Source organism: Antrostomus carolinensis, unplaced genomic scaffold (genome assembly GCF_000700745.2).
Source record: "Antrostomus carolinensis isolate BGI_N321 unplaced genomic scaffold, ASM70074v2 scaffold1154, whole genome shotgun sequence".
Taxonomy (NCBI): Eukaryota; Metazoa; Chordata; class Aves; order Caprimulgiformes; family Caprimulgidae; genus Antrostomus; species Antrostomus carolinensis.
Window position 1 is genome coordinate 36,819 of NW_010308450.1, and position 13,024 is coordinate 49,842.

The 13,024-nt window shown below is 42.7% G+C and overlaps 1 protein-coding gene across 1 annotated transcript in view; it reads right to left on the reverse strand.

Annotated features, from left to right (window-relative positions):
- Positions 1-12,485, reverse strand: part of SLC18A2 (solute carrier family 18 member A2) — a 20,602-nt gene extending 8,117 nt beyond the window's left edge. The window contains exons 1-7 of the mRNA XM_010165744.1: positions 12,407-12,485; positions 10,340-10,423; positions 7,405-7,497; positions 6,888-6,977; positions 6,736-6,779; positions 6,598-6,658; positions 869-964 (exon numbers count right to left, since the gene is read on the reverse strand). Coding sequence (XP_010164046.1) covers positions 869-964; positions 6,598-6,658; positions 6,736-6,779; positions 6,888-6,977; positions 7,405-7,497; positions 10,340-10,423; positions 12,407-12,485 — 547 coding nt within the window. The remainder of the gene's footprint in view (positions 1-868; positions 965-6,597; positions 6,659-6,735; positions 6,780-6,887; positions 6,978-7,404; positions 7,498-10,339; positions 10,424-12,406) is intronic.
- Between the last annotated feature and the right edge of the window lie 539 nt (positions 12,486-13,024).

The following is a 13,024-nucleotide window of genomic DNA, read 5'->3' on the forward strand; positions in this document are numbered from 1 at the left end:
ACACAGTTTGACACTCACTGCAAGTTAGTCCATTTTTCTTCCCTGTTACCCCTCCACCCTTGTTCACCTCAAAGTGAAAGTAACTGCCCCAATTTTACTCTCTAGTCTAACTTAATACATGGAACAAATTCCCAGTTTTCCTGTGGACACTGTTTTCTCAAGACTGGGTCCCTGTTACAGGCTATAAGGTGATCCAAGTTGGGGCTCTCCCATTGCTTTCTGGTGAATGGGATGACTAAGTAACCATTGAAAGGGTGTAAAATCTGTCAGATTCAAGGGGAAAATGCTCCTCATGCCCTTGATAGCTGTATTTTAAGAAAAGTCCATCCTTCTTCTACACGTTGCCAGGAGCAGTCCTGGAAGGAGTATGTGTTGGCATGGGGTGTGTTTGGCTCTGCACCAAACGTACTGCACCTGCTGCACATTTCTGTGCCTGCCTGCCTGCTCCTGACAAGTCAAACCAGGAACTGAGGAAGGATTATCTCTGGGAAAAACCCCAAACAAATTGTTTTTCCCCTTTGGGTTTGCTCTGTGGCTCACAGGGCAACTTGCAGCTGCCAAATGTGCTGCTGGGGCTCCCAAAGGAGCCAGGACAAGCCCATTGTTGCAGCTCCCTCATCTATTTCTCCTGGCAATGGGAACGTACCCCCTTACTGGAGCCTTTTTGCAACAACATCAATCCACTACCTGCTTTTCTTACAGACCAGTGTTTGCACTTGTGTAGGTATAACACTGACAATTAAAAGATAGTAAAAAAAAATAAAAAATTACTACCCTGAAGCATATGAAGAGACTGTCATTAATAGGACCAGAACTGAGACACTCAAGAAACAAAAAATAAAGATGCAAACAATATATTGTACTTTACCAAGCTGCCATTTTTTTGAACACATGGTCTCCATCATCCAGATGGGTAAAGCTGGTTCAAGCATAGCAATAGCCATGTTCGCAAAGCAGATCGATCCTTAGAGAAAGAAGGGGAGGGGAAAAAAAGTAGCAGTAATTATTTCTTTTGACTATGAACAAAAAGCCATGCAGAGAATGGATGTTTTTACATAAAACGTTGCACTTTTTAGTCCTATTTGTCATGCATCAGATGTTGATTGATGTTAAATAGAACAGAATGTAAAGTCACCAAAGACTAACTTTCTATATATTTCTATTCTCCGAGAAGTTCTACAATAAAGGTTAAGCTGTTTTCATAATGTGAAAGTTTGCAGTGAGCTTGATGACATTTAGAAAGTTCATGAGGTCTGACTGTTGTACAAATGATTAGCTAAAACTACAATCTTTTGGTCTTTATCGAGACTCCTGGGGCAAAACCAGAGCCCTGTTGTGTAAGAGGCACAGGCTCTAACCCTATGACTCCGTCATCTGAGAATGACTACGATGAGATGTGGAGGTCTTGATCCTAAAAATACCCAGAGAATCACAGAGATGTCTATCCCCTACAAAAGGGAATTTTGTGTCAAGATCCTATAGCTAGCAGCCAACAAGTCCATGCAGCAAAGGTGGGTTTGGCTGAGCTTGCCCATCCCTATGAATTTCAAATGCTTCCAAATCAGTTTTGAATTTCTGGACCTTTAGTCACCCAGACGTGAAGGATAACAAGCGGCGGAAGCGCTGATTCAGTCTTGCCTGCTGGCTCTCCTCTGCCCCTACACCACTGCCTGCACATCCAGGCTCCAGTGGGTTTGTGTCAAGTTCTTCTGTCCTCGGTGCACTTCAACTTTAGTGCAGGAATCATTAAACCCTGTGGTATTTCTTTTGATTCAAGATGCCTTTCCCACTTACTCAAAAGACCCTGAGGCAGTCAAAGCCTAATGCAGAGTAACAGGACAATGTTACTTGTCCCCTTACAAAATGGCTTTCAAGGGAGTTTGGAAGTCACTGCTAGAAGTGACAACCTCAAACTTGTGTTTCCATTTTTCTTCCCAATATTTACAATCTCTAAAATTTAGGAAAATATTCTCGACTCTTAGTCATTTACCATCTGGATTTTACTTTAAAAAAAAAAAAAAATCTTAGTTCATCTGAGATCAGAGAGACATTATTTATCCTGGAACAAGTTCCTCATCATACAGTTCAAAACAAAATGAGCACTGTTGTCATTCTTTGCTCAAACCTGTCAGAGTATATTAGACTGTGTATCCACGATTCCTAAAATGAACTCGCAGGCAAGCTGGCTCACTCCCTTCCCAGGGCAAGGAGCAACAGTTCAGCACTGCTTTAGCCTAAAGACAAGAGGTTGGATCCAAAGCTGACCTTTCCACTCTGATACAAGCTCCCAGTGGTGTAGTGTCTGTAAGAAGCCCCAGTCAAACACCTCAGGGCTGCCCTCTTCTGAGCCAAAACCAGCCATGCTCAAGCAGCTTCCTTGATGCTGGGAAACATTTCAGGCCACACAAAGTGCAGCCAGAGGAAGCAGAGCCATTCCAACAGAGATGGCTTAAATAGCAAAGGTCTTATTCCACTCTTAACAAACTCCACAAAGAAATGAGAAACAGGTGTGTGTGCACACGTGTGTGGCATCTACTCATTAGGTCAGGCAACATCACCAGAGCTTACCAAAGCACTCAGGTATTGAGTGACAAAGGTACTTCAGATCTTTAGGATGTACACCAAGAGAAAAGTGAGAGCCTGAGCTGGTACTCTGCAAACTGAGAGCAAAGTGCAATAAAGACTGTGTTACCCTAGCAAAGCTTCCTCAAAACAAGAGAATTTTTTTTCTCTGTCTTGCATGTAGCTGACCTCTCTTTAACAGGCCAAGGCTCAAAGGCATAAATCCTATATTGTTTCTTCTTTAAATCATATTAAATGCTCTGCCTTGGCCAGAAGGTGTGAAATTGCAACCTTCCAGCTGGATCCCATCTCCACAGCTAAGAACTCACTCAGCTTTTGGCAGAGTGCTGTAGCTATCATCAGTATTTCTCTGTGAAAAAGCAGGTGCTCAGTGAAAAGCTGTCACACACCTTCTCAAGAACTCATGTGCTCACAATGAAATCTGACTCAACTCTAGGTTTTGGATCTGATAATTTAAACTAATTTGTCTGTCCATGTGTCAGCCAGCAGCGCCTAACATTTCTTTAATCCCTGTCAGCAAGGTCTGGCTGTGAGAATGCCATTGACTTCATTCACTGAGCTCCTACCAGCAGTGACAAAACATGTCAGTACCATTCCTTCTGCCTGGGTCAGTGAGTGCCGATGGCACCGACTTTGAAGCATCACCTCTGACACACAGAGGAAACAGAGTCTATGTTTGCTCACATTCCCTCTCTCCTGCAGAGGTTTTCAAGTGAGCAGCCTCATCTGGTTCTGTCCCTCTGATGCCCACATCATTGTCACCTCCTCACCTGGACTGGTGAGAGCCTGTTCAACAGGAACGGCCACAGCACATCCTGCAATAGCTATTGCTGGCACCAAGGGTGACCAGGCAGTAGGACTGGACATAGGGACTGTGACGTACAGCGAGTGAGTGAGAGCACTGGCCTCCTGTCTGTTGTGACAGTCAATGTTATTAACTGATGGGTTAACATGGGTTTGTCAAGGGAAAAGGTTATACTTTCAGAAAGAAGAGAGAGGAACTCCACTCTTGAGTTCAAGATCCCTTGTATTACAGAGTAATACCGTGGTATAGAAGCCAAATTGGTCAGAAAGTGTTTGTACTTTAAGAATACAATTATGACTGAAGTGTATGACACATGTTCAGGAGATTGAATTTGAATTTATACCATCAAATTAGTGTACCTACGTCAAGAGTGCAAGAAACAGTGAAACTGTTAGCCCATTTGCAACCTGCATAAAATGTCCCTGGCTTTTACTTGTGGTTAACAAGTCAGCCCCCTAGAGATGCAGTCAGTTTTTTAATGAGGTTGTTAACTGCCTTCAAAGCCATTCAAAACCTCTAATCTCCCTGGGCAGTGCAAACCCAACAGGACTTTTAACCTTAGAACCATAGAATTATTAAGGTTGGAAAAAGAACTTTAAGATCATCAAGTCCAACCATCAGCTCAACACCTCTGTGCCCACTAAACCACATCCCTAAGCACCACATCTACTCATCTTTTAAATACCTCCAGGGATGCTGACTCCATCACTGCCCTGGGCAGCCTGTTCCAATGCCTGATAACCCTTTCAGGAAAGAATTTTTTCCTAGTATCCAATCTAAACTGCCTTTGGTGCAACTCAAGACCATTTCCTCTTGTCCTGTTACTTGGGAGAACAGACAGACACTCTTTTCTCTACACCCTCCTTTCAGGTAGTTGTAGAGAATGAGAAGGTCTCCCCTCAGCCTCCTTTTCTCCAGACTAAACAACCCCAGTTCCCTCAGCCACTCCTCATAAGAATTGTTCTCCAGACCTTCTGTCTAATCATTGTTTCTGATCATATACAATGTGGGACATGTACATTCACATATCTTTGTGAAGCAGAAGACATATTATCCTGGCTTAGACATGGAGAAATGTGGCATGGTGCCTTAATTGGTTGCCCCAAGGTGTCAGAGCACAGAGCTAACTGTGCCTTCCCAACCAACTTCTTACCCACCCTTCCTTGTTAGCACCAGGATCAGAAGTTCCCATCTTAGAAAATAAAGCCAAGAAAATACTGAACTCCCTAGGGTAAGGGAGAGCAAATGAAACTTTCAGACCTTTTTCACTGTGGAAAAGCAACAGCTTCAGAACTGAAGGAACTAACGTTTAAGCATTGTATTCCTGATGCATCGGGAGAGCTGCATTCAGACTGCTGTGCACCCATAGGCCAGATAAAAGGCTGAATTTATAGTTGCTATTTGGTGTTCAGCTCTGACAAAGCCAAATTATGTTCTGCAAGGGAAGTAAAGCAGGAGAAGGAGAGGCTGAAGTTAGAGAACATCAGCACCATCTGTGGTGTCAAAGCACTGAGCAGTCTCAGTCCCAGAGGCAGAGACCCTGGGTGCTGTACCTAACCCCACCAGTAACCCACAGGAGGGACTTTGTCGTATCCTGAGTGCTGATGCCTGGTGGGAGCAGGACAGGTCACCCAGAGCAGCTGGTGACAGCAGGAGGGATCAGAGCAGAGAAGGTCTTTGTGTTTCTGCCCCTCCATACATCCCTCCTTTCCCTGCCTCCTGCTGTGTCCGGCTGCACTGGATCGAAGATGGGAAGGGGAAGCAGGAGGCACTGGCAGTGTCTGCAAGGATGTGCAGGGAGGCAAGAGGCAAGAAGAGCCAGGGCAGTAAAGGTAAGGTCTCTCTGACACACACTGCCCTGATTCCAGGCTAACCATCCCTGAGTCTTCACCACTTTGGGGCTCTGAGTCTGTGCAGCCCTGGTTTAGAGAGCCCCAAAACACCAGCTGAAACAGCTTCAGAGAAGAGAATAGCTGCAGAAATCAAATGCCATGCAAATGTGCTAGAAAATTGGAAAAAAGTCCATCCCTGCTCTCAGCAGACGTGGGACATGGTCAGAATAGTGGGATCCATGGTCCTTTTCTCTTCCTTGGCTGAGACTAAGCTTGGAAGGAGCAACTAAGACTTAGTCAAGCAAAGTACCCCTTAAAATCAGTCCCCTTGTCACATTTTGTGGTGCAAACCAAATTCAGTCACAGATCAGACCTTGACAGGGGTTGCATACAAAGTAGATATCTGGAGAAAAATGTTCAATGAACCTCACCTTGCAGCACCTGCTTTAAACATTGTAAGAGACAAGGTACTGAATCAGATGAATGATAGATCTGATCTCTTATGACAGGTACTGTCTTTGCTACTCTTTTCCCTCAAATACATTTATTCCATGGAAAGATCTTCTCATGCTCCAAGAATTTCTCAAGCAAAAGTGTTTGTATTACTTTAGTCACAGTTTGACCCAGTGTCTAGTCACAGAGTTAAGGTTATGATAATTCCCTAAGATCACCAAGAAACAGAGAACCCAAAAAATGCCTGGAAGAATTGCTTTGTTGGACAAGCAGGTTAGGACTAAGAAGCAAAACTGTGAAAGTAATTATCCATTTCCAAGTATTTTATCAACATTAAAAAGGACCAGGCTTAATTACAACTTCAGAATAAACATTCAACAAAATGCAGCACAAAAAGGCCAACTTCCCTTGAGACAGAAACACTCGTTAGACAAACAATACATGTAACACCAAATGCCATTCAACCATTCAGCCCAGACCTTTCCTGAAGTATAGTCCACGCTGTAGAGAACAAACTCCCTCTCTTTTCAAATGGAAACAAAGCTCAGTGTCACTCCCTGTGCTTGCCAGGGCTTGGCAATGGGTTGGCCAGATGGGCTGGCAATCCCTCCCCCTCGAAAGCCTTGGCCCTATTCACATGCCTCATAGAAAGTTTCATGGCCACACCTCATTGCCTTAGCAAGCAGGTACAAGTCACTGGTGTCCTCTCAGCTGGTAAGACACCTACATTTCAAACTTTGTGCCTGTTAGGTTTCTACTGGTATAGTCACCGTGTATTAGCAGCAGATTAACTTTTTTCTTTGAGCTTTGCACAAATGAAACCAGCAAATGACAATATTGTTAAACCAGCTCAGCCTGATCATTCCAGGATGGCAGGTATAACACCAGTGGTTGGTTTAAAGAAAATAAAAAAATAACTGGTACCTGCTGCAATAATGATATACGGGTCCTTCAAAAGTGTCAGTAATGGTGTCCCCTTCTGACTCTATAAACCAAAAAAAATTGGGATTAGGAAAGGCAAAGTGTCACCCATTGCCTAGAGAGTTTTATCCTAATACTTACCTCTGCTTGTGCTCTGGATGGCTGGAGAACAAATAATTGAACAGCTGAGAAAAGAAATCAATACTGTAACATTTCTTCAAGAAAGTGGTTAGATGGTATTAATATGAAAGGGATGTGCTACATGGGGATATTGACTCTTTGTATTTACTGACCTCCATCTAGCAGAGCTAGTGCTGCCAGCACCAGGAAAGGAGAACTCTTCCCCACAAACTCGTACATGACACTCCCAAAAGGTGGGCCCACTGTCAAGGAGAAAGAAGGAACACAGTTGTGAAGCCACATCTCTGACTCTGAGCAAACATCCCCTGCAAGCATTTGGGCATCCTGCTATTGGTACTCACTGATCAAAAAGCTCAATTTAAAATAAATAAATAAATAAACACAAAGCTAAGCTCATTGATCATGGCAATAACTATATTCTTCACACCCCAAAATACTCTTCCATGGAAACAAAACCCAAACACCTCAGAGATCATTGCCTGACTTACATATCCACATAAGAAATGTGCTTCTGTGGGAAAAAATATTCTTAACATGCACCAGGAATCTAATCTGGAGACGGCACAATAACATTGCACTCGATGAGACTCTTCTGCTGCTTTCATAGATCACAAGTACACGCTTTGGGGAAGGCTGGGGGGTGGTTTCCGTTGCCTCCATCCCACTGACCTAATACTCCCATAGCAAGGCCTCCTAGTGCAATTCCCATTGCGTTGCCTCTCTCTTCATCATCTGTGTATACACTGGCGAGCATACCCATCCCTAAAATAAAATGAACAACAAACAAAAAGCACAACACAAAAAATTAGGCAGCTGTGTACTATAGTTTATAGTCAGCATTTGCCAGCCCTTCTAAACGTTATGCAGACATGACATGACAGCAGGTATCTCTATCCATATAAATACACACTACATATATATATATATATATGTCCCCTCCACATGGAATTCACCTTGAAACAAAAAGGAGGTTTGGCAAATGTAAATTGTCTCTAAGACCATGTGCTATTATACAGTATTGCTCAGGTAGTTTAATGAAGCCCTCATTTGCTAGATTCTTTGTCCCTGTCTTTTTCACGGAGCTTTTAGATGATGCTTTTCAACTAGGTGAAACAAAGCTTTTGACAAGTATTCACTATCTGTTATTTATACTCCAGGTACTTGACAAAGGTCTGGTGACCACTCCCAGCTGTAGCTGTGGCCAGTGCTGCCTGTGCTCTGGGTATCAAGTATTATGCAGAGCTGACTACTTTGAAAATCAGTATTTCAAGATCAGCATCCAAAATTGAAGGATTATTTTGACCTTTATCTTCACATGCTTCACTTCTGCATTTGATGATGAGCCTTCATTTCACAAAAGGAAACATGAATCTCCATTTATTTGTGTTTTCTGTGAAGTATTCAGACACTGTAGAGGTAAATGCTGCAGAAGAGTCCTCATAGAAATTAATAATTCTGTTTTCAAATCAAGATTTAAATAGGAATCAGCAAATAGGGTCCACAGCTATACAGTGAGCCAGAAAAAGGAGATAAAATATTGCATGATTGATGATTAAGTGAATATCATTCACCATGTGCAGCAAAAGACCAGAGGTCCCGTGAGGCTGAACATGCTTAAAAAAATTGTGGATGACGTCAAATTGTTTGCATGAACGGTTGAAGAGCAAGTTAGAGAACGATATCAGAATTCACAATGCACTTGTGAGACCTGGCTAAATATTCTGGAAAAAAAACAGAAGGCAATGAAAAGAAGATGACACAAAGTTTTGCACTGAGGTCGCAATGATTACACGCACAAATGCAGGGGGGGTACACGACTGAGTGGCAGCAACGCTGCAGAAACCTTCCTTTGCCTGAGAGAGATGTGAATTGAATCTCACTGCTGTTGGCCCTTGTAAGGAGTCAGAGCTTCTTCTGAGTGCTGGGTCTGGTCTTGGTGCAAAACAGGAAGAAATGTTGGGTGGCTGGAGACTATCCAGAGAAGAGTAATGACGGGGAGAAAAGGCTTAGAAAAATATCTGTGAGGTAGAACTGCAGGACTTTTAATTTAAAACCAGAGCGGAGAAAAATGATGTGAGATGTGATAATAGCCTTGCAATATGAAAAAGAGCCACAAAGATAAAGAAAATAAATTGTTCTTCATGTTCTCTCAAGTATGGGAAGCAGAAATGTGTTTACGTGACCGTAAAGAGGCTTTAGATGAGACATCAGAAAAAAACTTCCCAATAGTAAAGGTACTTAAGCACAAAGCTAGATGCTGAGGGCATTTCTAGAGGCTTCTGAGAACAAGCCCGTCAACATGAATAAGGAATGACAGATACAAAGCTGATCCTTCCTTCAGGAAGGGGGTGGACTAGGTGGTCTCTTGGCCTTTTCTGCTCTATTTTGTAGGTTGTCTATGAAAAAATGTCACGTACTTGTCTAAGAGACGTATCTCAAGGTGCACACATCAACAGGGACTGAGTTAAAGCTGAATAACAATTTTTACCCTGGCATTTCTTCCTTTTGGAAAACTTGACTTGTAACCTTAACTGGTACAGGAGAAAAGATGGTTTTTCTTGTCTCTACCCCTCCTACTTGTCTTTCCTTCCCCACCCCTGGCCCCTCATACCAGCTCCTGCCTGCTCCTTTAGCCACATCCCCACTCTTCCCGCTACTCATCCAAGTTTAGATTTCTCTTCTCAGCTAGTGCTTGTTGTGCAACTTCAAACCCATCTTAAGCATAAAGTGCGTCCTGCTCCCAGTGTGGATGCTCAGTCTGGGTTGTTGCATCTCCCCAGCTGCCCCAACCAGTACTGCCCGGTGGGCTGGAGCAAAATCACTGCAAAAGGAACCTGGGAGGAATCCAACTGCCAGATTCTTGTTAGGATTCTATGGAGTGTGTGTGAACCCTGCTCATGGGCCAGGCCAACTGGGAGGGGGAATTTCTTTGAGGAAGCCAAAAGACATATTCTTGACAAAATAATGTATTCAGCTTTCTTCTCCAGTAAAATTTATATTTCTGCTGCCATCATGGGAAATTTTTCCAAGAAAAGACTGCAAAATGTTCTAACATGAACAAAACATATTTTCCAGTCTGTCTCAGAAATGGTTGATTAATTTGGGCTGAAAACCCATACTCCATTTCAAATACCTACTCATTTAAAGCTTATAACCTTGTATTGGAAATGTGGTAGAGGTAATCTGAGTCCAAAGAGGCAGACAGCACGGTAAGTCCTTGAAAACAACATTTTATAACAGAAATTCCAGTAACAGACAGAGCTGCTATCCTTCCTACAACAAGTACCAACATAAGTTCCCGCTGACCTTTAAAATGGCTAAAAGTAAATTTAAAATGTTGAAGACGCAGATGCAGAAATCCCATCGAGAGTGCAATTCATTTAGCACTCTACCTGACTTCAACCCAAACATCAAGGAAAGGAAATCTGAAAATACATTTGCTTTTGAGCTACTTTATATGAAAAGGGACAGAAAAAAATGTGAAATTTATTTAATTGAATATTTTTGTAATAATTATTGAAACTGCAGACAAAATACAATTCAGAAAATGATTAAAAATGACAGAATCAGTGATCTGCATTTACTCCATCATCTCTTCTCTTACCTGCCACCGAAGAACAAGAGGAACCCACTCCTTGAAGGGACCTGGCAATGAACAGTAATGTGTAGCTTCCAGAGAAGGCAAACACTAGAGAAAAAAAAACAGAGGTAAATTTTTAAAATTAGGTTAACTCTAACTAGGTTAAAAAGTTAGATTTCTTTTAACTATCACAAAAACTTCCTACAATTTAGTCAAGTGTTTACAGTGACTTGTGCCACTTTCAATGCTAACTGCATTATTCTCTCTTATTGCATTTAGATTTGTCAGTGTTGAATTGCTCTCAGGTCTCTAAGCCTCCTGGTAACACAGAATGCAAGCGCACAAGCAGTTTTAACTAATTACTTCGGATTTGATTACATCCTGCTCTGATTCAGCTGCACACAGAAGGAGTAATAAGACTTTTCTTTCCAGCCTTGCCTCTCTACACTGTTTCCTTTAAGGCTGCCCAGCTGAAGCTCCAGGCACTGAGGGAAAGCAGGGTTTAACACACATGCACCTGCAAGCATGTAGGTGCTGATGTTTCCTCTGGTAAGTAAATGAGTGGAGAGAGGTTCTGCCCTGGATGCTGTGCAGCACAGCTGGCTGGAGCTGCAGGGAAGCCAGCTCCACCCTTTCAACAGCTGTAGCAAGTTCCTGATGCACCCAACAGCAGATCACTAGAGAAACTGCACCAAAGGAGATGCCTCCCTATCTCTCCTTAAGAGATTTAACCACAAACTTCACTCTCAGCCACTATCTGCCTTTTGGGACAGAGACCCTGCGTGCTGCACTCATCGGTCCAGCTAAATTCCTCACCCACAACACTGGGAAGTAGGAGTGTCCCAGAAACCCAAGGACATCTCTGCTTGTAGAGCCTGTGTCATGGTCAGTGGCACTAAATCTACAGTGAAGTTTTAAAAACATTTTTCAGCTCCTACCTGTTGTCCACCTAAGGAATTTTGCCAGACAGGCTATAGCTGGGGGAAGCTGTTACACACCAATTAAACACAAGATCTACATGCACTGCTCCCACCTGCCCTGCAACATTGTGCCTCTTGGGGTTTTTCACCAGGTCTTACAAAAATCCCTACCCACATGGGCAGAGAAAATCAAGAAAAATAAAGGAAGGAAGGATGTCAGCAGATCAATAGTACTCCCCTCTGACATGAATTCAGCTCACTATTTTTCTCTCCATCCCAATCAACATTTGTCTAATGTTCCTAAAATGCAGAGTTATCAGTGACTCTGAGACCAGGTAATCTCCTCCAGCACTTCAGTCCCCTTGACAGTACAGTTTTAAGCTTCTCTTATGTATAGTGGACATGGAAAACTGTTTGTTCCTTTTTGTCATAGACTCTGATACATCTTACAGTGGACATGGAAAACTGTTTGTTCCTTTCCTTTTTGTCATAGACTCTGATACATCTTACACCTGCCGTCTGAAGCAAATCTGCTTCTTTCACCGTTCCTCACAGGCTTCTATTGATCCTTAATGTTCTCCTCTGTACTCTTTCCATCTGGGCCACAACTTTAAATGCCATGCCAAAACTGAACATAAAACAGCAGCTGAAGCCTTATCAATGCCATTAGAGCAGACAAATTATCTCAGCTGGCTTGCAGGCTATGCTCCTGTTTGCACATCCCACAGCGATGTTTAGCAACTATGATACTGTTGACTCATATTCTACTCATGAGCCACTGCACCCTCATGATCTTTCTGATAAGCCCCTATGACAACTAGTTGTTAAGGACCTTGCAAGATATCCCTCTCATGGCTGAGAGCCCTCCCACAGCTATCTCTTTAGAACTGTCTGAGCACCACTTCAGATTACAAGAACCTGAGGGAAAGATTCAGCTAAGGAAGAGAACTGCGGGGTGGGACAGAAGGTGGTGAATTACTTAAAGCACATTTATAAAAGCATAGTTGTCAAATCCCATCGGCATCACCATCCACATGGAACAGCCACCCTTAAATTTTCCTTGGAAATCAGTCCCTCTACATCAGCAAGAAGAATTTATAGTGATAATTATTATAGATCATTTATTTAAAGGTTGCAACTGGGCCAGACCAAATAAGATGTGGACACTTACTGATTGTTGACACGAACATGATGCAGAAGCCAGCAAACAGTGGAATCTGGTAGCCTATTCTGGAAAACAAAATGAACATTCACATTTCTGGGTCTCACTGACATTTTGAGTTAGACTTACTCACATGAGTGCATACACCACAAAAACCCAACCTGTAGTTCCTTGGTAGGCTTTGAACGATTTATTGTGGATAACATGATCAACTTTGTTGATGTTACAGATGACTTTTCATCCGGCGCAGCAGAGTTTGTATCTGAAACCCCTGGAAGAAATCCTTCTTTCATTAGAATCTGATTGCCCTATTCTCGTTCCACTGTAGTTGTTCCCAATAAAGCCCCCCTGGGCCTCCATGGGGTTGCCAAGAATATGAGAAGGGAAGAGTGGTCTGAGCATGCTGAGCTTTGAAATATCCCAGTAGTGCTTCAATGCTCATCTGTTTCCATCCTCATGAGACAATGACTATAATGAGACATGCTTAAACCAATGGCTTTTTTACTGGGAAAATTTGTCATCAGCTTTATTGGAAGTTCTGCCTCAGCCAGGAGCAATGGAAGAGTCCCAAAGAGACTGAGAATAACATTTCTGCTTTATATGAGTTTAGAAGTAAAAATGGAGCTG